The sequence below is a fragment of the Varroa jacobsoni genome, unplaced genomic scaffold (assembly GCF_002532875.2).
Source record: "Varroa jacobsoni isolate VJ856 unplaced genomic scaffold, vjacob_1.0 scaffold_1386, whole genome shotgun sequence".
NCBI classification, from domain to species: Eukaryota; Metazoa; Arthropoda; class Arachnida; order Mesostigmata; family Varroidae; genus Varroa; species Varroa jacobsoni.
The window spans coordinates 77,889-104,322 of record NW_019214288.1 but is presented as its reverse complement, the minus strand read 5'-3'; the positions used below and the strand labels follow the sequence as shown (position 1 = coordinate 104,322).

The 26,434-nt window shown below is 40.8% G+C and overlaps 1 protein-coding gene and 2 long non-coding RNA genes across 6 annotated transcripts; 1 reads left to right on the top strand and 2 right to left on the bottom strand.

Moving 5' to 3' along the window:
* The first annotated feature begins 658 nt into the window (after positions 1-658).
* Positions 659-26,275, top strand: LOC111269427 (uncharacterized). The gene is made up of 11 exons (XM_086972098.1): positions 659-1,224; positions 16,997-17,069; positions 17,326-17,418; positions 17,590-17,763; positions 18,047-18,190; positions 18,363-18,505; positions 18,725-18,892; positions 19,013-19,191; positions 19,458-19,584; positions 20,217-20,510; positions 20,855-26,275. The coding sequence occupies exons 1-11, from the start codon at positions 1,139-1,141 to the stop codon at positions 21,114-21,116; spliced, it is 1,743 nt and encodes a 580-aa protein (XP_086828224.1). The 5' UTR covers positions 659-1,138; the 3' UTR covers positions 21,117-26,275.
* Positions 1,667-7,846, bottom strand: LOC111269430 (uncharacterized). Its single transcript, XR_002685762.2, has 3 exons — positions 7,525-7,846; positions 3,156-3,546; positions 1,667-2,864 (listed from the first exon to the last, which is right to left on the bottom strand). It is a non-coding gene; the product is annotated as an uncharacterized LOC111269430 (long non-coding RNA).
* Positions 13,823-20,861, bottom strand: LOC147752245 (uncharacterized). 4 transcript variants are annotated; one of them, XR_015314597.1, is made up of 5 exons: positions 20,718-20,861; positions 20,183-20,353; positions 19,560-19,641; positions 16,969-17,060; positions 13,823-14,638 (listed from the first exon to the last, which is right to left on the bottom strand). It is a non-coding gene; the product is annotated as an uncharacterized LOC147752245 (long non-coding RNA). The 4 variants fall into 4 exon arrangements; XR_015314595.1 differs by lacking the exon at positions 13,823-14,638 and having other exon boundaries at positions 16,955-17,060; XR_015314594.1 differs by lacking the exons at positions 13,823-14,638; positions 16,969-17,060 and adding an exon at positions 18,614-18,936.
* Positions 26,276-26,434: the final 159 nt, after the last annotated feature.

Sequence of the window (26,434 nt, the reverse complement as noted above, 5' to 3'; positions counted from 1 at the left end):
CGATACAGCAGCTCCTCTTTTGGTTCGCGGTTTCGGGTTCAGCCATAGTTCGGTTCAGTTCAATCTTCCCTGTGATAGTAGTGCGTATACACGCACACCCACGTCAGGCACGTGTGTCTTCATAGATCTCGTTCATGGCAGTAGCAACATCTACTCACCGTTCAGCCTCGCTGTCCTATTGCTATTCCTGACTCCCTCCTGTCCTGTCACCTTTGATCCGTTTTTTTTTTCTTCATGTACATATAGTTTGACAGAATCTGCTCCTAAGCTCCTGCAGTGGTCCCTGCTTACAAGGGACATACACACCAAAGTAAAGACAAGTCTCTATACATTCTTAAAGTGAGCCGCCGACAGTCATAATATAATGGTAGAATGTGGTGGAACGCTTAGGTGTTTATTTTCTGATGCGTTAATAGGACCAGCGTATCAGACTCCCAAACTCCTGAGTGCTTCTGAGCGTTCCGGTGCGAAAGCGAACGGGCGACAGGGTAGTTCAAGTTTATTCGGCGTTTGAGTTGCCTTGGTGTTGAGCTTGGCCCTTTCCCTCAGGAGTTCAGGGTGCCCTTTCCTGAGTTTCCCGCCGGCGACATCGCCTGTCTATGGGGGGGGGGGGGGGGGGGAGGGCGCAACCACAACATCGCTGCCCCTTGGAGCTGCGACGGCCTCCGCCAACGCGAGGATAGGTGAGCCTATCTTGGCCTAACCGAGCCTAGCTGGCTCTTTCTTCCAAGCTCAATGCAACTACACAAGCCTTTGTGTGCACTATTCCATCCTATGTCCTTTCGTTTCTCATACGTTTTGTCGTGCGTGCGCCGCGCTGCGCTATGCGAGGAAATTGTATCGAGCAGTGCTGTTTTTATTTTAGAGTGAACCTTCGATCTTTTTCTGCAGACTGCAGTGAGTGATCACGATAGCAAGGGGTCTTTCTGCCAGAAGTTGAGTAGATCCGTACAAATTCCGGCTGGCATCTTGTCTGTAGAGAAAGTCAAACGCTAAGACGAAGTGAAGTTCGATCCTACGGTACAGAGTAATAGTGGGCCGCAGCTATGCGCGAGTGAACCGCATCCGAAGCACAGAGAACAGCAATTGGGCAAAGCTCATCTTGCGCTGCCTTGTCAGTGAAGCAGCTGGGTAGAAGATGGCGGCTGTGCACCCCGAAACGTTATCCACGGAGCCTCTTCCGACGGGATGGGAGACTCGTTACGACACGCGTACCAATCGGCAGTAAGTGTCCGAATATCTAGAGCTAGAAGTACAAATGACCTATGCTTGTTATGGTTCAGTATTCGAAATGCGCTAAAATTGCTAAATGAGGTTGACTGGATTGGTTAAACGAGACAGAATGATGATGATGATTTTTCAGAGGAAAAAGGTTCCTTTCCACTGAACTTTGAGTAAGCTATTAACATGAATACAAATAAAATTAGATAAAATGGTCACGCAAACCAGAGCTCGGACTTGAAGGGAAAAACCTGGCAGCCCAATATTCCGCTAACAGCGCGATCTAACGAGAGACCTTGCATTTATATTGCAGAGAAGTTTATCTCAGTTAATTTCATACTTTAAGCTTCATTTAAACGACTCTTTTATTCAGTGTGTAACTTGGCTCATTGGATATTGGCGGCCAAAACGAGACTCAATAACAACTTCATCTATATCTTTACTGTGAAAAATGTTTGTAAATAGCCTTTTCAAATTGATTTATTTATGAAGCCATTGAGAGAATTCGTTACGAACATTTGCTTAGAAAATTTACAGCCAGTTCTACCTGTGCTACAAATGGATTTTTTTAAAATCAAATTTATGATAGGGTTGTCAGACCTGAAAGACACACTCTCGAATCCTTAGGTAGGCCGGTTTTCCGCAATGTTGTTTCCGATTGATTCTGAGACAGATTTAATACTCCTTTGTTAGAAAAACTAGATTGAAAACAGGCATCGAGCGGTTATCTGTGTTAAGATAGCTGCCACTAAAGGTAGTATCTACGTAAGTGAAATGGTACACATTTGCATTAACTGACGTAGCGGGTTGTGCAGTAGCAGATACAAGGGAAAACACTTCTTCCTGTGTTCTTTCAGCAATATCTATATTTGAATGGTTTTCACCTGGCGGTACTAAACCTAACGACTTCTTCGTAATTTGTATTTACTTGATACTGTCTGCATAACTAAAGATTTACCTCATTGTTATTATTGATTGAGCGTTTGAGTAGCATTTTCGGCGGCAATGATAAAAAAAAATGTAATTTACCTTTAGAAATTAACATCGTGGTTAGTTCGTAGAGCATGCGGACGTTATCATCTTTAGCCAATAAATACGAAAGAATGTATGTTCGTTGTCCTGCAAAGACGTTCGCCTTCGTGCGGTACGTTAGATTTTTACGTACGTCACAGTTGCGCACGACATTGTTTTAGCGATCTCTGTAAGTGCTTGTTTAAAGTTCATCTCACATTTGCTTTTAGAGTTTGTTATATATATCGTTTATCTGTCTTATCGTCTCGGTAAAAGGCTTGCACTAAATAGCTATCGTTATTAGTGGATTGTTGGCAGGAGCAAAGAGTCGCGTCTTAAAAAGAATTTAATTATTACTCATTTTTGTGCCAGGCTTAAACTTCTACGCACGATACTGATACCAATATTAATGAATCGCCCATATGTCATTGCAAGCGATGTTGTAGAGAATCGTCTCATCCCGTCTATGTTTTGCAGACCAGCAACAGGCTTCATCCTCTTTTTTTGCTAACAGATTATGCGATGCTGCTCCCCTTGCTCAGAGTTCCGGCGAACCTTCAAGTAGGCCCCACGGCCTTTTGCTTAATTAGTTGCCCTCATTTCTACTCCTTGTAGTTGGTCTCCGTCGCTTCCTGAAAACACAACTTCGCTAGCGATTTTTGTCCCTCCTAGCTGCATCCATCAAGTTCCTACTATTCTTTTCTTTTCTGTGTCTATTTCTCGCATCTCTATCTTGCAGCCACTTCTTTTGTGAATCTCTTTGTTTCGCCAGGGACTCCTACTGAGCGCTATTACGGCTGTGCGACACATTCTCAACAGTAGCTAAGCGACCGAGCCAGGAAGATGCGTTCGGTACTGCGCATAATAGTAGTGTTCGACCAGTCTTTTTTTGTGTATTCTATTGTCCTGATGCAGCTACTTACAAATCATTACGCATTCCTTGTGTTTTGCCATTACCATAAGTGCACGCGCGGTCTTGAGTTTCTTCCTATAGGTATGCTGATTCCGCCATGTTTATGATCACCAGACATCATCACCATCAGGGCAGTCCATATAGCTGGACTATATGGACCGAGCTGATGCTGTCGTGGAAGGTAACAGGGCCAAAATGCACGTAAGACGACAACGTAGCAACAGCAGATCTACGGCAGAACTCCGATAGAACTCAAAGACTTGTCTTGCGTTGCGGAAGTCTTCAGGCGAATGAAATTGAACAAACGTCAATGCGCGTAGGCGAAGGGACCCATCGATTTCTTGACCAGACTGTAGAACATCATAACTCATGACGTGGTCTCTCTTGGACATTACTGCACACTGCAGGCAACGCGCAATGAATAAAGTTGATATTATTGATCATTTGAGCATTTAAAAAATTAATTTGGGGAACCAAGAGTAAACATAGTATTATTACTAAATTATTACGCTATACAAGACTGACAGATAAACTGGAGCGTAGGCAAATAAAATGTAATCTCTCCAAATATGAACCCATCTTGTTCCGCATATTGGTACCGTATGTATATATTTTAGCGCTAGATGTAGTATTTGTGTTACACGAATTGTGCACGCACATAGCTTATCATGAAGCCAGCACCAGCTTTCTTACCGGCTTTTCCCGCCAGTGATCTGACCATCGAATGACATGCATCGATCGCCGTCGATTTACTTCACTTACTTGTGGTATCTGAAGTTACTTGGCCATTTTTAGTGATGTCAAATTATTTATTTAGTCGCCATGAGTATATTGATTAGGAAAACAAAAAACTAATTCCAGACTTGAGTGGTGGGTCTTGCTTTTAGCCCTGAGCTCGACTAATCTGAACGCATTGCTGAACAGATATGTTTCAATGATTTGCACTTTACATGATTAGACTAACGATGGCCTTAAACTAGGCGCCTTTTCTATTCGATAGATCCGTCCTGAGGACAAACGAATTTAGTAAACTAGTAGAAGCATTCTGCTATGCTGTAGCGTCCTGTGGTATCATGCAGCTACCGGCATCTCTAATTATTATTCGGATTGACTTGCTGCTAGCCGCATGAAACGTACATCCACACAAACACGATGATTTTTCGATCTAATGGCCAGCTTTGGCGTTATTCATAAGGTCAGAAAAAGTTACTTACCGTGTTTTCTATTATGGAAAAAAAACCTATATTAATGCCTATATTATACATGCACGTATTTGCATGCATCAACAGAAGGAAAGTATAGGCATAGCAATGCATAGATTTAATCATTGGATGTGAAGATCTCGCAAGCTATGCGGTCCTACAGCTTCGCCGTGAAGTTGACTACTTCTTGACAATGGTCATTTAACTCAAAGGCATGGTATATTCAAGCGTTGTCTATTGGAGAGTGTGCCAAAAAACTGTGTTGCACAAAAGTAGAATAAGCTAATTGATGTTCTATTAGGTTAAGAATATTAGGCGTACGGCTAGATATGGTCTGGAAAGGGTGGCTTATAGGTAACATCGTTGAGGTAGATATATAACACAGGTTGCCCAAAGTAGCGGATCGGATGAAACGCTATTTCTGCTGCCAACTAAAAACTTGAATCTGTTTCAGTGATCAAATGTCGGTTGCCCATAGCAACTTACCTCTGCTCTTGTATTAGCATATACACGGGGCTGCTTAATGTTCTCTATTTAATAACAAAAAAAATAACCAACATTATTTATTCAGTACAAAATGCATAAGGTTTTAAGCAAGAGTTTTTTTTTGCTCTCGTTTAAAAAGAGCAAAACAAAAATATATAGTGATGAGGATGGATATGTAGTACAAGCTTGCAAATCAACGTATTTTCTAACGTTACAATTAGAGGTACACATAGATGAAAGGGCGGTTTTTTCTATCTTTCTGCGGGGCAGCGGGTGTCCTTAACCATGTGAACACCTTTTATAAGATCTGTCGACGGTTACGGGACGAGTGGGGAGGAAGGTGGAGTCAACAATGGAGCAAGGCGTCACTATATCGTATAACATCGTAGGAAATAGTCCGAGATGAGAACAATACAATATGTACCCAACTATACATTGCGAGCATCAATGACCATCCTGAAAGATATGAATATATTCGTCCACAATTGGTGTCCCGCACCAACATTTAGTGAGTAGATATCTTCTCATATTGATTCGACGAACACCACAAAATGAGAGCAGTATAAATCGGGAAGTTTGCACAATGTAAGCTTTTATTGATGCCATCTTCTTCTGCCTTGCACGGAAGTCCAACATCAGGAAGCTACGTTTCGTTGCTGATCTTAGAAGAGCTTTTCCGGATGAAGCAAGAAAAGCACCGATCCGGTTTTGTCAATGCTTAGTCCACTAGATGTGGGCAGCGCCAGCGCTGGAGGGACATTATGCATCTTCCCCCTGAGGAAAGGTTTCGCAGTCTTGAATCTATGGCTTTACTATAAATCTAGCCCTCTATCGATTATGTGAAATGTGGTAAGAATATATAGCTTACTCTGTAGCGTTTTGCATAGCACATACTATATACTTGAATAATTTGAAACCATTTAGATTGGTAGAATAACTCAAATATTATACACTTTGATTATATAAGACTGTTACAACGAAACCTGACATACTTTGAACTTGAGTGACCTTTGAACTATTTGGGCTAGAAGAACAATTTTATCCCAAAGTGCTCTGGCGGCTCCCATACAGCCAAATACCGACAATTCATATTCCCACATGTGATTTTTCTATCTGCGGCTTCTCGAAGTAAATCGTTAGCGAGATACATTTGCCCAATATTTCCGCCTTTTAACGCGCGTAATCATACGGACTTAGGTTTGGCGAATAAGCCGATTGAAGTCAACGTTAGATATTCCTTCGATCAATCCAGAAAGTAATTGAGGTTCGGCGATAAGAATTAGTGCTGTCATCAAGTTACCAGACTGCCGTGCCAACGGGTTATGAGATCCTCGAAAAACTTGGGGTACCGGGCTGCATTCATTGTTTTATTTGCGGCAAATATGTCATAGCAGGCGCCTTCGATTTTCATTTGCAAGCCATCACCTTACGTCCAAATCTACTCAGTACTGCCACTGACCTCGAGTTTTATTCAGAGCGACGCCATTTTCTCGCTTGGTCCCTCTCCAGCTAACAGCAGAGACTGAACCATATCTCATCTATGGCGACCGTACGCTTCGAGCAGGTTTTTGATGATTAAAGTTCAGCAGACTGCACGTGAAGTATGCCGCACGCATTTTTAACTCGCCTGGAGTCAATTCGTGGTGACTTATTTCTTATATTTTCAGTATTTGGGCTACGATTCTATAATACGCTACATGAAAAATGCCGGTTTCGGTCGACAGAACCTTTAGACTTCAAACTCTGCTCTTGACTTCACTGGTCTTCAACACTTTGATCTCTGTCCTTGAACTGTTTGTACTATTCTCTGCTTTCGCTTAAAGCCTCTTTGCCTATTGTCTTCACCAATCTTCGGTGAATCTACGCAGCGTTGTGGTCTTCAACTCATGTCTCCTAAAGTAAACTCGAGTGGTCTTAAAGGACTGGAGTATGTACCAGTCAAGCTTCTTGTGCTAGCGATACGTATATATATATATAGTTATGTAAGCTATTAGACAATATATTGTTTCCTCTAAAAACTAGAGTAGAATTATTTTGTAAGACATAGAAAAATTTCATTGGGATAGCTGTGGCGTCCACTTAGTGCTTACAACTAGTTGACAGTATCTTTTAACTAAAGGACAGAAAAAAAAGTACGCATCTTATATGATATCATTCGTGCGGGTCCTTTGCCCATCAGCAATTTACACGCTGGATAGTTTTTCTGCACGACGATTATCGACGTGTGTGAACTACACTATTTACTTATCATGTGACTTACTCAAAGCCCAGCCAGGGTAGATCTAGAATATCAACATTAAAAGTAGGAGCTACATATATGATATGTACATGGTGCTCTCAAAGCGAGCAGACAGATTGTTGCTTAATCATGTACTTGTTGCATGGTAAAAATTAGACCTCTAGAAAGCCGAGTGAGTCATAACGCAGTTTTACCATCTATTCATACGTATTGTATTCGTGTATGATAATGCCTCTAGTGAACTGCAACAACGTATGGAGTTCCACTACTGACCATTACGTAATTCATGCTCTCTCGCTTTTAAGTACGCAACGAGGAATAATCCCGAAAGTACACAAGATTCTGCTGTTCTGAAATCCATACTTTATGTAATACATACGTGGACCAGTTCGAACCGGACATGCAAACATATTCTTACCAGTACAACAACTAATTACTTGTTTCTCACTTACGGGATCCGTTCGATTCAAGTGAACTCCTGTAACCTTACAGGATACGAAACAGCGTGAACACGTTCACCTCTGCAGGAATGCTTACAGCATTGTCTCTTTCTTTCTCTTTTCACTATCTGTTCTGCCTGTATCCTGTCTCTGCGTATGCGAGTGGCATACTGTTGCTATGCCTAGCAGCTAGACACAGTCGCCATCACCGTCAACTGATAGGGGCGGAGTACGATACAGCGCACGTACGTGCAAAAGTATCATAAGCGAATCGACGGCCTATTGGCCCATAGCAACCACTTTACCTCAGCTCGTCCCGCCAACGCGACCAGTGGTAATGGGAAGAAGGTCTCGGCTCTTCGACCCTGTTCGTCGCTTGGCTATATAGATATATATATATATATACAGTCAGGTATATCGTATAAGCGTACAGCCACGTTAAAACGTGCGGTGGACGAACATTTAACGAGCTCTGTCGTCAGGAGAAATAAAAGGACAGACACAACGTCCATAGATAGATAGGTTTAAGTATGCACTCGAACCGAAGGAAATGTCTGCTGCGCGCGTCGATACAAAGTTAAATTGAAAGGACCTAACCAAAGCACGTCGTGGACGCACGTCATCGGCACACGTTTCGCACAGAACAATAAGAATAGAGAACACTCTTAGAGCGTCAAGCTGGGCATTTTGGACGATGGCAATGTGACACCGTTAGCGTCATTGAATAGTGCATCGGCTGCTGCATGAGGCTGCCAAATATGGCCTGACTTTATTTGGCTTGCTGTACTCAGTCAGAGCTAGGTGCATTGCAGCCAGGTGTAAAGAAAATATTGTGGTCAAGGTGTAAAGCCAAGGTGTAAAGAACAAATATTGGCGCTCGAAGATGCTACTACAGAGCAACCTATAGCTTCGGGGAACTTAAAATCTGACTTCGGGCAGACACAGACACTTCTTGATTGAATTAACGCGCGTTCGAATTCGATGCGGGCGTAGTAGCATTTTGTGGACGCTGGGTCTGGCAGGAGGTAATTAACTAACAAGATAGGGATTTTTTACGATCGTGTAAAGTGTTGACGAGGTCACCAAAAGGGTTTTGCTGACGTTGGATCTTCCGAGTAGAATGTTAATTCTACAAAGCCATAAATCTGACGAAGTCGACGAATGAGTAAAAGTTTATCAGCGAGTTAAACAATATGTAATCGAAACTAGGATCAAAAACGTCACATATCATATAGTACAATGATATATTAAAATAACAATCACACAATTGACCAACATGTGTGTATATAGCGGATCGTAGTATGATCACCTCAAAAGGAAAATCATTACTTCGAAACAGTTTATGTAGTAACAGCATATTTAAAAATAGGTTGTAAACATATATCAGCACAACATCACGGAAGACATCTTAAAAAAGTGCGAAGCACCCGTTAACAGCTACCTATAATTCAGGTAATTCAAACGTTTCGAGTTTTATGTCCAGCATTGCCGTTAGGCATTCCATCAGATGATGGGCTCCCTGCAAGAAACCTATATTACCTTGGCTTCAGAAGAAGGAAACAGGGCTCTGTCATTAAGGGATTACATGTTTTTTACGGTACGTTTAAACCGCAGTTGCGATTTGGACCAAAACCTCTACCCGAATATTAGAAAAATCGCAAGTATTATAAAAAAGAACATAATGATCAACCATTGCCAGCAAATACTGACACATGAACCACAGAATCGTAGCGAGTTTTCAATGATTTTGAGTTCGGCTCACGACCAACATAATATATTTTTGCCTTACTCAAAATTGGCCTTTTTCCACGCGCTGTTATCTACAAACATCTGTTCATATGATATCAATATTTCTGCAAACTTTAGATCAGATGAAGTTGAAAATACGCACCTCATTTTTTGTTTTGCCCATGTACGATATCCATATTTGGCAAAAGGGCACAAATAAGATCGAAATTTTTTAAAGTGTTACAGTAATTTTTCGCCTTTTGACGGTTGTCCCTGACATCGTCCATATTCGCTACCAGACACATAGCCACATCTCGCTGAATGCGTTGGGCTAAAGAGTTTGTGTCTGGTCAGTCCTCTCTGTCTGAGTGTTGACTCGTTTCGTCTTGTGCAGTCTCCGGACTCGTTGCATACATAGGCAGGCACCCAGTGCTTCGAAGATACGCTATCGTTTCAAAGAATTTAGTTCTCTGGATAGAGCGACATACAAAAAAAGGTACTCCGAGGGGCTGACATCAAACAGGGCGTTGTTTAATAAGTAAAATTTGAAAAAGGCTTAACATTGCCTGGAGGCGTGGTGAATCCCGCAGTTCAGAAAGCGGCGCACACCCATTCCTCGCCTGCTATTCGACCAAAACTTACAAGATTAAAATTATACACAGGCAAGGTGCCGCCAGATACGAGCTTCAGCCGAGGATAATTGGCTGGCTGCTGGGCGAATATTTATTCGAATACTCGTTCCCTATAAATTCATTTTAGTCCTGGAACAATTCAGTGTAATACAGTCTTTATCCGAGCAAAACTTGATGTAGTGCTTACTAAACACCTATTGACTCCGTATACCATATAATGGTTTTGTTAAAAACAAAACAACTTTTTTGGTAATATAATGACTAAATGTATACACATATATATATGTGATCCCGTAAAGCTTCAACCGCGTAGATATGTGTGATTTTTATGTGAAGATGAGGCGTGCTGCAATAGTGAATACACAACAGCTGCATACGTGCATGACCAGTGGCTGGGTTCGAGTAATAGATTATCTAATATAGTTCATAAAGGTGTACTTTACGGTGCCTATGTAGAGCGACGTCATGGGTCTTAAACCTATCCTTTGTGCACCTAAATCTAGTATTCTCTAGCCAGCCATACAAAAATCTTTGGGCTGGATAACGGAAGAGGCTTTCAAATGAACGCTTGCTCATTACACGAGCTTACGAGCATTTGAGCCACCTTTGGAATATTCTAAGAATTGCCCGCCGTTTTCTGTTTTTTTTTTTTAGTTTCTTCCGCCTAGATATTCTTTTCATGAAACGGGCCACTCTCGTTAGGTTACGTGCTTTCTACCCGGTTTCTGTTTCATCATTTCGAACATTTCGGCTCTCAACCCACTTCATTTCTGTCCACAAAAGATTACGTGTTTATTTAATAGCATTCATGAAAAATGAATCCCTAACTGACAACCGAATCAGAAATTTGATAGTTGATTCAGTAATACGCCTGTAAGCATCATCGTTGACCCTGTCCTTGCAAGGTCTTCAATCAGGATTTTATAGTTATCTCTGTCCTACCTCTGCTTTGGATCTCCAGGAGATGACGTAAACTTCTAAATTCTAAGTACGACTCTTCAAGACAGCTAAACGTGCACGTCTATAAATCGCATCGCGCAAATCACAAAATAGGAAGCGCATCGCTCTTGTTGTTTCTTGATGAAACGACCCCAACGTAACTTCTCCCAAACGCTCCGCAGAATATGGCTCCGTACGTTTTGTAAAAGCCTTTTGATGCTGTAAAAACCTAAAATTGAAACTTTCGTCCGCAAGTCGTAATAGAAATAATTTGCTAGGCGGAAGTTATTCCACTCTTTGCTCGTGACCAGGAGTTCGGTATATAGATTTAAGAGAATCTATTACAAATATTAGAATAATAAACGATGCAAACAGATCGCTACTTACGAGTAAAGGAAACGTATTGTGAATTTAGATAAGTAAATACAAACGCTGATTTCCCTATGACAACAACTGTAAAACCATTTTCACTGCGTTCTAAAGCAAACGTTCGTTTTCGAAAATGACTCCAGACTTGAAAATTTTCAAACCTTTCTATGATAGAGCCGACGCTCAAGTTTAACTTTGGTACCGAAAACCTTGCCATCTAAATCTCGGGGTTAAAATTGTCAAGTGTCACTGGATTGCAGTTATGTCTTTCCTCTTCGAAACCTTAGCACAGAACTTGAGCTACATAGGCTAATTGGAATATAGTAATCTGCCATATTTTTACAAGCTAAAAATTATATATTTTTTTGTAAAGTAAATTAATATAAGTTGTTAGCACCAGTCGTATGTATGCCCATCGAACGGACTGAAGAAGTTATGACAAATACGTCAGTGCAAAATAAGCAAGTAATTCGAAATTCACCGTAATACTTGGTCCATTTCCAGAGGAATTGTTCCGGTTGGCCTGTTTTTATTAGGCCCGTTCCGCTCATAACTAATTCAAAGTCAGCCTTGTAAAACGATGTTCCTATCGTTCATGCGAGCAGGCACAGTTAGCCAACGTTCAATGAGTTCCCGGTCTGAGAGACACGACCTATTTTAGGTACGCTGGTGGTTTATTACCCGTGGTTCATTTTTACCCGTGCGCAGATATCGTGTCGACGATGTTCGAGATATTCTATTCGCCTTACAAAATCAAATTAGGAGACTAATTGGTACTGGTGAATCTTAGATGCCTCTTGATTACTCGTGCATGAAAGTCATCAAATGTTATACTTACATTAACTTCATTTACTACTTGAAAGATGTTCGTGGATATTAACGCAGCTGGCTTTTCGAGTAACATTACGATCCACGATCGCTGTTAATGACTGTCGATTCTAATGATGAGACCGTAGTCACAAGATAGCAGCGATTAAGCCAATGAAAAAGCTGTTGACCTGACAGTGCCGAAACTTGTGACTCAGTTAAAAGATCGTCGTCATCGTCATCATTAAAAAATCATCAAACTGTCGACGACCTAACCGGTTCTTTTTGCAGGTCAACAGGGCTGAAAAAACCTTGCTAAGCATTCGATCTTTACATTAATTTTTCTGTCATCGGAAGCCATAATAGCGCCTACTAGCTAAAGGAGAAAGAGTGAGAGTTGTGAACGAAACTTCGTTTCTGGAAAGATTTTCAGGAGAGCCTTGCTAATTCGATTTAGACTTTCAACAAAGAGAAAATCTGAAAAGTTATCTTCGTGTGTACGGTAGTATTTATGGTGAATCTCATTGCGGCTAAACCACACTGTCTGATAAGGTGTACTTTTTTTTTATGTAACACTATTAAGCGTAACGAAAAAGGAGTCATAAACATTATCGATACTGTGCCTTCTTAAATGGCAAACATTTTTGAAATTTAAACAAAAATCATGTAGCTGAATTACACCGATACACCTTTTTTCAGTACCATTTTGTATGATAAAGTTTGGTTGCTCACTTGTGAGAGTTATCCATTTATTATTCCCAGGTATCATATCTGTGTCATCGAAGGTTGTTTTTTTAATCTATATGTCTACAGGCACAAGGTGACCATCAGATCGTTAGGATCACAAAACACGAGGTGAAGCCGTTAGGTCGGCGTTTCTCCTGCGGATCTCAAAGAAAACCACAGAACATTCACCCAATCTAAGCAGGGATTCCCGCCCTACAAGGGGACAGGCCGTTAATCCTCATCGTCCCTAATTTTGTTGCGATGACTTTTTTCGGCCAAAGCAACCGCGGGATCCTTAGGACGCATCCCTTTTTCTTTGCCCACATGTAAAACTATAATTCCCTATTATCTACCTGTGTTAATATATTATCTGAATTTACAAACACTAGACTCTGTTATCACTGTGGGGTGTTGTGTCAGCTTGACTGCCGTTTTGGCATAATGTTTGGTTCATCCACTGAGCTCTACAGTCGCTTCACGACTAAGACTCTACGTCTCGAACCTTGTACGTTGTAAGCTTGTACTCGAGGGTGTACCTATTATGCGCATATATTGCTGCCCAGATCGTGAAAAAGGTGTGCAGAAATCAAAGTGAAACATATCTCGTATCTTGGCAGGCCAGTACCACACTCCGTTGCCATCATATTCATAGAAAAGGCAATTTGCTAATCCATCGTCTACAGCGTAACGAAGTTTACCCTGGCGCAAATATACATAAGGGTATCCAGCCCCTGCTTCTGATAACTCCCATTTCATCTGCTTCTCTGTCCTCTCCTTAATGCGTGTAAAACCAGACACGCTACCGAATTCAAACGAAAGAAAGGACTTGGCCAAATGCAATCTTTGCAATTGTTGCGCTATCGTCACCAATGCCATCATCTGTATCCTAATTTTAATCACAGAAGTTCAAGATATGAGATAAAGTATATAGATCAACTATTCAAAAGCATATCTTTCCACCTACAATGGTCAACTCTTTGAATATCCATTTGCTAATTAGAATGCGTCCTAATGCGACTTTGATTTTCCGATTTAAATCGAACAAAGAGACAATTTTAGTATGTGTTTTTATTTCCACACAGTAGAGAAGTGTCATCTACATTTCCAAAGACGGCAATCGTTCTTTTTCTTAGCCTTGGTTTATTCTAAATTGTACTGTGTATGTCTTTCTCTATGGCTTCGTATATCTGGTCTTTTCGCAGTTCCGCCCAGTAGCTTCTTGTTGTCATTATCACTCGACCGTACGATATTGCTAGAGTCGAAGGGTCTGAAGCAAAATGGTTTTTGCAAAAATCTATTGTCTTCAGTGAATGAGTGCATGTATATGTTGGCTGGATGCCACACGCCAGCCACTTACCCTGCGAGATATCGCCTGGGGAGTGGATGGATGATACAGCAGGCAAACTAACGACAATTGGGCCACAGATAAAAAAAACACTTACGATTCTGAACAGAACCCATTTATTATATATATGTACATAATCACACAAAAGTCGCTCGCTCCGTGCCTTGTCCCTGAGAGCTATTCTATCAACCCCGGAGCTGTTCGCGTTAAGCGAGCTCTGTATAGCACGAGGCTGAGCGCCCTACGAGGCGCTATTGGTGCTACGCATATGGGGCTGCAAGCCAGCCCCGTGGGGCTGCAAGACACTTAGATATTTTTCCCTCACTGACTCACGGCTGCTACTTCAGAGATTGTCCTTTTTAGACGGGCCTTCTAAGGGGCACCTCCACAAAATTCTCGTCGACTGCTCCGCTGACGCCTTAACAAGTAGTATCCAAGTTGGTAGTGAACAAAACAACAGCATCAGCAGCGGTAACATCTGAATCAGCTGCCATTGCAGTCGCTGCAGAAGTTATGACTCAGCGTCCATTACAATAGCCGTAGTGCCGTTGATGCTTAGTTCTCTAAGAGCCTAAAGTAACTGAAAGACATGGATCGAGTCTTCACTAACTACAGCTACAAACAGAGTTATTGTGTATTGAGACGAGGTATCCGCTAAAAAACTATGGACTTTTTTTGCAAACGCAACATTTCTTCCTGCAATTGCTAGCCTTATTTATTCCAAGAAAATATGCGCTTGCGTATTGATGGGTGCCAGATTTTTCTAGACAAAGTACTTGCAACATGCCCGTGCTGCTCTATTCTGAGTGCTTCGATTAAGCAATGTTTAATGCTCTGGCAGAGAGGCTTACCTGCATAAATATATATAGACCAACGTTTGAGAAAATAAAAATGCATCCAAATAGCAATGCAAATGATTTCTGGAATACTCCATAGTTTACGAATAGTATGACGATAAATATTTGCTATCTATTGGGGAGCTGTTACCTGGCCAATGAAACACTTACTCAAATTTGTTATATTCTTTCTATAGCCTTCCGCAAGCTTCTGTGTGTTCTGGCTATATTTGTATGGTCTATCGACTACGTTCAGCTCGCTGTATCTTGTCTAGCTTTATGGTAGTCAACGTTGGAGGAGAGCATATGAATTAAATTGATTTGTCCGTTTACGAACGTCAATTACTTAGATCTCTTTTCAAAGCTTAAAATCGGGGGGCGTCTCTTCCTTTGCTTGTTGAAGTCACGTTTGTCTGGCGGATTATCTAACTTACAGCTGGCAGAACACAGATCGTTTGTAAATGTCTGCAGAAACCTGGGAATTTCCCCATCTCGAAGGCAATGCTATCCAAGCGTGTGTGTACGCTTTGCCGGGAAACAGCTGGCATGGGTGTGTATATTGTGGGAGTATGGGCGAAGTAAGGGAACGAAATAACTTACGGCCTCACAGATGTGGCCAGTGGCCTAGGAAGCCAATCAGGCAAGCAAGGCCCAAAGCAAATTGGTAGTTTCGATCATCGTTTTATGCATCAGAGAGATGTGGTAGTGGGCCTGTGTGACTACGCTTGCAAATAACCCTTAGCCTAGCCATAAAAGGTACTGGATATGTTTATCGACCGTGGTCTTAGATTTAAAGGTTCAGATACGAATGTCTAAAAAAATGATTCTGTGTTACAAGGAAAATTATTCACTAGCCAAAGGAGCTCCAGTTACTCTGACCCAAAAAAATGTCATCGACATGCGGTGTGTAAGGTCGATCTACACGTACCGAACCGATCAAGATTTCCGAACACCCACTAGTCCCTCGCTATTCCTTTGAGGGTTAAATACTAAAATGATCGACGAAGGGAGCTCGAAAAGTATTTTATGGGTGGGCTTCGCCAAGTGTTCATAGCTCTCGGGCAGGGTTAATTCATTGTACTTTAATTGACTCGGCTGGTATCAAGCTAACTTGAGCAGAACCAAAGATGGAGCAAACCGAATCAAAGTTATATGGGAAGCACCATAGACTTCTATTCCCGTATGAGCTGCTAATCTTGTATAATCTAGTTCCTTAATAACTAACAGTTCTTGAGTATTGTTGCATGATTATATTAAGAATGCAAATAGCGATTTCCCGCTAGTTTTATTTCGTATTACATATGCTAACATGTTGCATGCGTAAACGCGGCCTTTGGTTGCTACGTTGCGGAGTCTAAATGATATCAAGGGTTCGCGCGTCTAACGTATAATAGAGTTTTCTGAGCAGGCAATCGGAAAATGGCCCTGGGGCGGCCTGCGTATAGAAATGTGCTGAAACGGGGGCTGAAAGCTTCTCCAACAACACCTTTTTTTCGAAGCAGATATACTGAGGGTTCATGATTGGCTCAGTTTTAAATCTTTTCGGAAAATATTTGCCTGAGACATAAATTGGATTTCCTTTGTGCTTCAATTGGCAGCTCTAGACGAGCCCCTGACAACACCAGCAATGCAAATGATCGTACTATATCTTTGTATGTGGAAGGTTCATATTAATAAATTAGAACATTATAAATCGGAATCCATACCAATATGTATTTTGAATCCTGACACTATGGCTTGCAACACCCCGTATTTAGTGAGGGCTTAGGAATGCAGCGTTGGTGGACTCGGTAAACTTCGCCTAACAGACAACTTAGTGTGTAGCCTTTTTTTGCGGCTTTTTATGGCAGCGATCATGTTTACATCTAGATAAGGGCCATGAGGCCTAATTACGCGTCTACGAGTGAACTTGTGTTAAAGGAATGCTTACGCATGGAAATTTACGAATATTAATCGTATGATAAAATACCTAAAGTCAAATTAAGTACCCAAAAATAGACGTAACATGAAAACTTCCTCTCTATTAAAAGGTATCGTAGATCATATAACTGCTAACGAAGTGTAACTGAATCACCTTTATTTATCTCGGCCTTCGTTTCCAGCTATTTTGTGAATCACGCCGACCACACGACGACTTGGGAAGATCCAAGGCTGCGATATCCCCAACTGCAAAATGTAGGTTAAAATACTAATCTATCGCTATACTTTTGCTTCCTATATAATAATGTTCGCTACAATCACTCCTCCATAAAAAAACTCTTCCAAACAGTAACCTATCAATGTAGCTTTGTCATGCGACGGATAAAGGAAGACTGGGAGAAAATACTTCGTAAGAAAAAAGGAAGCTTAAAAAAGCCTATAGTTTACATATGACGATACATATTTCATTTGGCAATATGTAAGTAACGGAGTGTTATTAACGTGTTATTAGGGAAGTTACGCTAAGTACTATCTTTACGGGAGCGGCAAGACGACGCCAGATTCAGCAATCAAGAGCAAAATCTATCATGATGACGTTATTTCGGTAAGCACGTACAATATATGTATATAATGTCTGTAAAATCTATGTGCAATATTCTACCATCGTTTGTCATATTGTTTATGCGTTACTGAACATTGAATTTAATTAGATACTCTTATTAAACGATCATATCTTATGTGTTTCTGACTAAATAATATTTGCTTACAACCATAGAATTGCCCACCGCCTTATTACGGTATGCTTTACTATCCACCACCGTTGGCCCCACCCGCCTACACGGCAAATGTGCAAGGCTCGCCAAGGGATGGTTTCTACACGCCAGCTGCGCGAGCGATGGGTCAATATTCACCATTTTTTGGCAGTCCGAAGAGTCCACTTAGATTCAAGGTATGGCTTAGTGTTATTTTGGATCCATATTTCATAAATCCAGAGCAGTACTTGCAAATATATGTACATCATTGCATTGTATTAATATAGCAGAGTATATTCTACCATATAATAGTACGGGTAAGTTCAGGTTTTAGACACAATCTACTTAATCAATAAATTGATTGTATATTTCTATTTTGCGTCAGTTCTTGCAGAAGTTAAACACCGAAATTGGTGCTCATATGGTCAGAAAATTCTAATCGTAACCTTTTCCCATGCAATAATGATTGATTTCGTTTAGAGTGATAATAAGATCGTGGTGGACGACAAACTGCTGGCAAAACTCGTCGTGCAGTTTCCCACCGTGGAAGAAGGTCATATCTTTTCGCTACTTAAGCAGTACAACAATCGGGAGAACGTTGTTGTTGGTGCACTTCTGGCAGAGGTAATCATAATACTCAAAAACCATATTGGAATAAACGATACTCGATGACAAGATTTCTTGAAATGCAATCAAGGCACAAGAATTATCTTACATAAATAGAACAAGAACAAATCGCCTTCTTTTTGCTTTTTTTTTTATGTATCTGGCGTTTTTCTTAACTCGCGTATTGCAGGGATATCCTCGCGCACAGACGAACCCCTCGGGTCACGAGAATGTGCCACCTAAACTGACACAAATCGACGAAGCATTACTGAGCAAACTGCACTCGTACTTTCCTAAGGTCGACACTGACTACATTCGAAGTCTTCTGCACAAGTGCGTACTGCATTGCATGCTTCCCGCATAGAACTTAGTTTTCTGTTAAACTACCTCCATCCTTATCTGTGAATAGGAGGATACAAAAGATAAGATAAAATCTCTGGCTGAGTTTAATATTGGCCAGAATATCACTGGTCCTTTGGCCTGTTTATTAGGGTGTGCGGATTACATTGCTTCTCTGAAACGTTTATTATTTCTGTAATCCTTCTGCTACAGATTCAACAATGAGGAACATGAAGTTACAAGAATTCTGGTTAGCGGTCCTGAGAGCTACAACATTCGTCAGCCTGTATCGCACCAGCAAAGCCCGCTTGTTAAGGTCCGGTTTCTCAAATTGCTCTTCCCTGATGCCGATGAAGCGGACATATATCTTGTGCTGCAGAAGTAAGTGCACTTCAACGAATCCTATCATTGACAGGAACGGACGCCTTAAATATATCGTATTCGTTATTATTAACTAAATAACGTATTATATAATATGCGTTTCTTTGATTTTTACTTCAGTACGGACAATAATGCAACTGAGGCAATGGAACATCTTGAACAGCAGGGATACAAAAAGCTCGAAGCGCCTCAACGAAGGCCAAATGCCGTTCCCAAAGAGCCGCCCGTGCCACCGAGGTCGACGGAACTAAAAAGAGCCAATAAAAATCCTACGCCATCTTTACCCGACCAAAAGAAAAGTATGTAACTCTGTACGAAACTCTTAGCCCTATTCAATGAATAATCAAGATGGATTGTTCGTGCCTTACTCTCTGATCCCGCCGTTCGAAATTTTTATCCTTCTTCTAACCTCTAGCAGCAGCAAACCCGTTTTTTTTTTAGAACTGTAAGTATATTGTGTGACCAAAATGTCAATAGGGTAATGTGCATTTTTAGCAAAAAGAGCTCGCTTGTTGCGCGCGTACCATCCTGCTAAAAACACAAAATACATACTTCGTGCTTGCAGTCATCGAAAAACTAAAAGAGGAGTATCCTAACATCGACCCTCCGCTAATCACCATGGCTTGCGAGAGTGCCTCGTGGATCGAGGAACGCACAAAGCACTTACTGGAGAGCGTGAAACCGACTGAAAGGTGAGCGCAGGACATCGTGTAGCGAAATCGAGAAGCAAATTTTTCTGTGAAACAGCCCTGTGGATCAAAAACATATAGTACAAATCACGTAAAGCTACTGAAACAGTATGTGTCTAGCCTGGTGGCATTATTGCCTTTGCAGATATCCTCTCTTGTCAAGTTTCGATCATTTCATCTCTCCTACGCGGAGTCTTTTTACGCGTAGGGCTGTTGTTAGCTAAGACTTTTTCGTTTCCGTGTTTGGTAAAAGGGCAACATGGGAAGCAGTTTAAGCATAGCTACGCTTAGCTGTACAAAGAAACATTCTACTCATATCAAATTAAGCCTTGGAACAAATCATTCTATGAACAGAAAACGACATCTGTTGTTTGGTCGCATTTGAATGGTTCGGGGTCCCACGATCTGAGTTAATACGATTATAAAACCTATGGTAAACTGTCAGTAACGCTTCAGAACTATAGAGGATCTAATAGTTAAAAGGTGTGCAAATTTGAAAGGTTCTTGATTTTCTGCATAGTATTCTGTTACCTTAAGCCTTGTGAGATCGAATGATTTATGAATCCAAATGATCTGAAAATTTGCACTTGCATTTACTAACCAAGAACGATCTTTTTGTAATGATTTGCAAACAGAGCTCCAATGAGTTCGTCTATGCAGGATCTTCTCAAGGAGATCTTGCCTCCTGCCGACGGTGTTGAAAGACCTCCCAAGTTGCCCGACGAACTTCGTAAGGCTGATAAGGCAACAGCCACGTCACCAGAGGGCAAACCTGAAAAAACTCATCGGGTGAAATTCTTCCGAAGAATATTTCGCTTTAATAAAGCGACATCAACTCAAGAGGATCAGCAATGTCCTGACGCAAGCCGGCCTACAGTCAAAGGACCTGACCCTAAGAATATGAAAGGGCCCTCGAGCAGAAATATTCTGTATGTTGAGAACACCTCTTATCACGCTTTCATGCTCTATATTCTCTATTATCTGTGGCAGAACATTTTCATAATTACCTATCTATCTCTTTACAAAGCTATCTTAAACAAACTATCATCTATATTCAGTGTTCTAACTGTACCCTATCGTTTAGCAAACTTACCCTTCCTATTATGGATTGGTAATACTTCAACTAGCTCACATACCCAGTCACATGTCGTTCATATCGATCAAGCTGTGAGATTCATTTTTCCTTCTGGTTTCTTTCACTGATTGCCCGCTAACACGCACCGATCACGCTTGTTTTGGCTTCCGTGTGTTTCAATCACTAATCCCATCGCAGAAGAGACTACATGCCATGGTTCGGCTCGAATGCGTCAAATCGCAAAGGTCCAGACAGCAAAAACGCTAAGGGAACCGACCAGACGAAATTGGCCAAGGGCAACGATCCCTCGAAAGCGAAAGGTCCAGATGCTTCGAAGCAGCAAGGTACTAAAGTGAAGGTGAAAGGATCGCAGTTCTCATTCTTTAAAAAAAAGGACAAAGAAAAGCACGGAAGCACCACAGCAGGGGCCAATTGCCAACGAGTTATAGAGGTACAGTAATCGACAGCAGAGGCGAAAGGAACGTCACGTAATTCCAGTTGATGATAGGGAGCCGAGGGTACATTCTGTTAATTCCTTCGCACCGAAACGTGGGCCCTCGTCTGCGCCATCCCAAACAAACCAAATCGTTTTTCTTCAGTTACTGTGAGCACCGCATTGCTCGAACAGTTCGATTTGCCAGCTACGAATCCTCTAACACATTCAATTAGACTATAGTATCTACCACGGCTTTGGTGTCGCATCAACCCACCATCGACGACCGTATCTGGATGATGAGAATACATAAAAAAAAAAGGTGTTAACGTATCCAAAGACGAGAATATCATCTAGTCTGGGTAGGATTTCGTGGCAAGCGTCAACAATTATGATTAAAGCCAGCATTCACGTGTGCTAGTGGTGTTGTTGAGGATGCCGTGAGTCCCCGCGATAGCTTAATGGGTAACGTACTTGCCTGCCAATATTAGTCGGTTTCGGTTTGAACCCGGGTCCTGTGCTGGCAGCCAACCGTCTGATCGAATGTCTAACGGCGACACTGAACGGAGAACTCGAAGCATCCAGGGAAAGCCATACAATTCACATAGCAATAGGCAATAGACAGATCGGTCAATGTCTGTCTTAATGGCATAGTGTCGCGTAGGATTTCTTGACGGTATGCGACAATTCGACTCAGAACTTCAACGTTTACGTCCTAACGGCACCAACTGTTGATCGTCCTGCCACCCCATGGCTAGCAAAGAAGCATCAACAATATGCGAAGTATAATAAATAGAGCAACACACTATTAATAATGCCCCTTATACTGGACAATGGGTAAGAAGAATACTTTCAAGCATCGTACATCGTCATAATAGCATGCCACTACACTATTGTAGTAATATGAAAGTTTGAACACTGAACGAATGAATTGAGATGACAATATAAACGGAAAATATAAAAAAAAAAATATGAGGGGAAAAAATATGAAATCAATCGTTGAATTTAAGAACACTCTTTTCTGGCGAATCGTACCTGGCCTAGTTTCATGACTTGCTACTGTGCAGAAAAAACAACAACGATATCCAGCGGATACAGTATCCATTTGCACATTGTACACATCACATTAATCGAATGTATACAACGTATTTCGATCAGTGATTCGAAAAAATTCCGTTCACACACGAAATGACGAGGAGAAGAGACGTCGATGTAAGTTAAGGTAACTACTATTATCAATACTGGTATTAATATTACATGGTGATAGCTACATCTCATAACGAAGAATAGAGCAGTATGTATGGATGGATGGTAGAGGTTACGCCGTAAACAGCTCACTATTAGTTCAGGTAGAATGGATAGACGAACGAAGAGTTTAGGAAAGGGTAATGTTTACTACTTCTCTTTAGAAGCCAAGTTTTCTATTATGGACACATAATCATAACGGGCACAGGTAATATGGCAGACAAATGATAGTCACTGTAAGAAGCCGTTTTCCGTAGATCATACGCATCCAATCAAGCGAAACCATCGTACAGATTTTCAAAAGCCCCGATATAGGTAATGGAACGGAGAGAACAAGCAAAACATTTTTACACATATGGTATAATCGATGGACAATAGCAGTGTATGGTAAATCAACGTACGTTAATATAAGATCGTACTTTGCATACATGCCGATACTGATACAATGAATGTCGATAACCACTAGTAAATGTGTAAAATTAGTCCTGTAAGAAGAACTAGCTTAGAACTTTGTTGGCACATCAAATTCGTGTCCGAAATGTAGCCGGTCAATGAAGACAGAAGAAATTTGACTGGAGTATTTTGGAAAAAAGTGAAATATGCCCGTTTGTCCAACCCGGGCTTATTGGCGTTGCATATTTGCGAGGCTAATGCTTCCCGGAAATTTTTCACGATATAAAAATTTAGTACAGTCCGCAGATATTAAATGGAAAAATTAGGAGAAACTGGTCCGAAGAATTGCAGATGTGATCCATCTCTATGACGTTATCTTTAGCAAAATTACAGCAGTGTCCTAGACGGTTCGAAATGAAAATCCGCTGCCATCCTCGCCGCCAACAATAACATGATCTCATTTGTAACAAATGAACGCTTGTCGTCGCCCAGCTGGGGGCAGTTTCCCGCTTCAAAGCGTCTTCATATTGCCCGTGAACCTAGTCCTTATTACACTGGCAGATCCTGTGCATATGGTATGTTTTGGAAAAAGATGCGTTCGTTATGGACAGGTTCTATTTAGTATATTTCATATATGCCAAACTCTTCTCACACTAAAATCATGGAATACTATTGGACATTCGGAAACACTTAATTAACATTTTGTATACTTTCCTTGACTTACGCATACACCACCCATTCATATTAATAGAAACAAAACGATATTATACCAAGTATGCCAAACTGTATTGACTGGAACTTCCAAGAGCATTAATCGTATCGTATCAAACGATATTTTGTTAAATACGAACTAAAAATCCTTTCATTCTAGGCATAACAAACGGTCATAACAGACAACGTAATGTTTTGACTACGAATGAGGTTTGTATTTACAGTTTCTTTTAAAGCGATCTGCCATCTCTGTGCGCGATACGAAAGACTCTCTCGGGAAGTCAATCATGCAATGTTTACTGAACCAGGGGAATACTTTTAATGAGATATATATACATAATTCAGAGTGCGGATGGAGTTTGTATGTATGGATGCGAAACGATGGATATGGATATTTTGAATGTATAGGAAGGTGGACAAGCGTGTTCCTTTGAAAGCGCAGACCTTATGAACAAGCAGATAGTGCCGCAGGTATGAGCTACCAGAAAAAGATAAATCATATGAACTAAATTTAATCATATTGATTCAGTTTAGTTCGTATGATGCACTGCGACGTAAGCCAAATCTTAGCCGCCTGGTTTCGGCTATCTATTTGATTCCCCTTTTTTAAATAACGTTTTTAACAGTAGGTGTAATTTAACGACGACGACGACAAAAAAAAAACACGAACTCACGTGCCACATGTAGCGCAGTAGTGCTTTGAGGCGTTTCACCTAGATGCGTATCTCTCAGCCTCTGTCGCTATATTGTGTCGTCTTGTCCAACATAAAGAAAACTTGAAAGGGTTTAACAGAGAGAGAGAGAGAGAGAGAGAGAGAGAGAGTACAATACAGTCTCTTGGAGGAGTTCGGACAGTTGACTGCGTTGTTGAAAGGCTCAACCCGCACAAATTTAAGGACACATGTCAGGAAGCGTATTTTGAAGCTGTTCGAAAACAAACAGATCTTACTATCGTCGCTCCTGCAACATGGCGATCCCGAAATTGCGACACTAATACGTTACTTGTTTCCAGCCGCCCAAGAATTGATTTCCATACAGTCGCGTGCAATATCTAGCAAACAACATAAAGAAGTAACCGATCTGCAAACCGGTCTTAAGCTAAAATGTGCGTGCAATATAAATAAAAACAACTTTGTCCCACAAAACCGATATATTCAAGTAGCGATTATAACTAATTCTAGCAAAATATTCAAACTAGAATGACCGCAAGAATGCACTAACTACTAGCTCTAAATAGTTTACTAGGAAATAACGATGTTCCAATACTGCAGTTTCTCACAGATCGAATGAATCAACAATAACACTAAATATATCGGTTTTGCAAGGAAAGCAAAATTCCAAGTGGTGCAATCGGCCTAAGTACTAGGCCCCTTACTATATATATATATATATATCGGTATTGATCGGTAACGAATAATGAAACGGGACGCAGAAGTGATCGTCCCATAGTTCTGCCATTATGACCGACACGGTCCACGAGCTTTGCATAATGGGCACCAGTATTCAATTAAATAACAAATAACTTCGAAACTTTCGAATTTATGAATATCTCGGCGCGTATTGAAATCTTTAAATGGCATAGATGACAATGTTTGAACCAACGATAATTGCCAAGTGACATTAAGTCAAGCGAATGTTAAGGACGATACATTTGGTATTTATTTATCATTAGCGTTTTCACGTCTACTATGAAAGCATAAAAAGTGTCATAAAACCGCAAAAAATGGAAAAAAAAAAGAAAAACAATTTGTAGATAATTCGAAAGTATGTGGTCGCGTTAATCACAAGTTTCCTCGTGTTCATTGCAATTTGCAGCGTCGGTACTTGCTGAGTCACCGATGAGTGAGGCTCGAATATGAAGTATATTATCCGATTAGCTAACAATTTTAAACTGATCAATGTCTGCAGTATTGGCGCAATATGTAGCACTGTCGATATCGATCAAGCAAAGATCTTACCGATTCATGTATGCGAAAATTATACATACATAAAAAAGTATATATATACAAACACATTAACAGACACAGTTATAGTAACAACTGGATTGAGAGAGAAAGCTAAAGAGAAAAGTTTCGAGAGAGAAAATCGCATGGCCGTTCATGAATGATAATAAGCATGATAACTCAGATGATGATGACAATTACGCGAAAACAAAATACATATAAAAAGAGATGATGCCGAGGAACCGCATGGTCAATGGAGCATATAGAATAATAAATAATTCCTAAGTAATGACTAAAAGTAACACACTCTAAAGAGCGGTTGGGGCTTTCTTGTTGCCGAAATGAAAGTGAGCACACAAATAACTGTAATAAATCAAATGATAAGGACAATGACAGAAAATAAAGATGAGTGACAGACAGAGCGCAGTCCTATCGAACTGTATCGTCAGCGAAGGTTCATCGAGTCGCCGCTGCCCAGAGGCCGTCCTAGATTTTAAGTTAACAAAAACTTACGCTCGGGCCCGCATTTTCAGGTTTATCTTCATTCGTTTGTTTGTTTGTTTGTATATAATCTTTGCGAGAAAACAGGATACTAAGAGATAAAACTAAATATTTTGTCGATTTTCAACGGTCGTCGATTGAAACCTGCACGTAAGTTTTTCTAGAATATAGTTGTTTGATAACAACAGTCGTTCGGAAGTATATAAAAATGTAACAAATAAAGGAAGATAACGTAAATGTAGCCCGCGCGTAAGTATCTTCATTTTGCTGTTAGTGTGCCCGATCGTTTCCGAATATATTGTTCGGAAGTTGGTGGGCGCTGTTGTAAGCTGCTGATAAAACACCGTACGTCCATTTAAATAAAGCTTAATATAACGTAATAATATGAACATATCCTTCTCAGTTGTATTTATTTCTATGACGTTGTAGCATAATATACTTTAATGAAAAGTGGCTCTATAAACAATTGTAATTAAATCAAATAATGAAAAAAAAAGTGAGGATCAACGACAGACAGAGCGTTGGCTCATTAAACTGTGTCAGCAGCAAAGA

Coding starts and splice junctions, on each gene's coding strand:
- LOC111269427 (XM_086972098.1), top strand. CDS start 1,139: ATGGCGGCTGTGCACCCCGAAACGTTATCCACGGAGCCTCTTCCGACG. Junction 18,191..18,362: donor TTGGTGCACTTCTGGCAGAG/GTAATCATAATA, acceptor CGCGTATTGCAG/GGATATCCTCGCGCACAGAC. Junction 18,893..19,012: donor ATATATCTTGTGCTGCAGAA/GTAAGTGCACTT, acceptor TTTTTACTTCAG/TACGGACAATAATGCAACTG.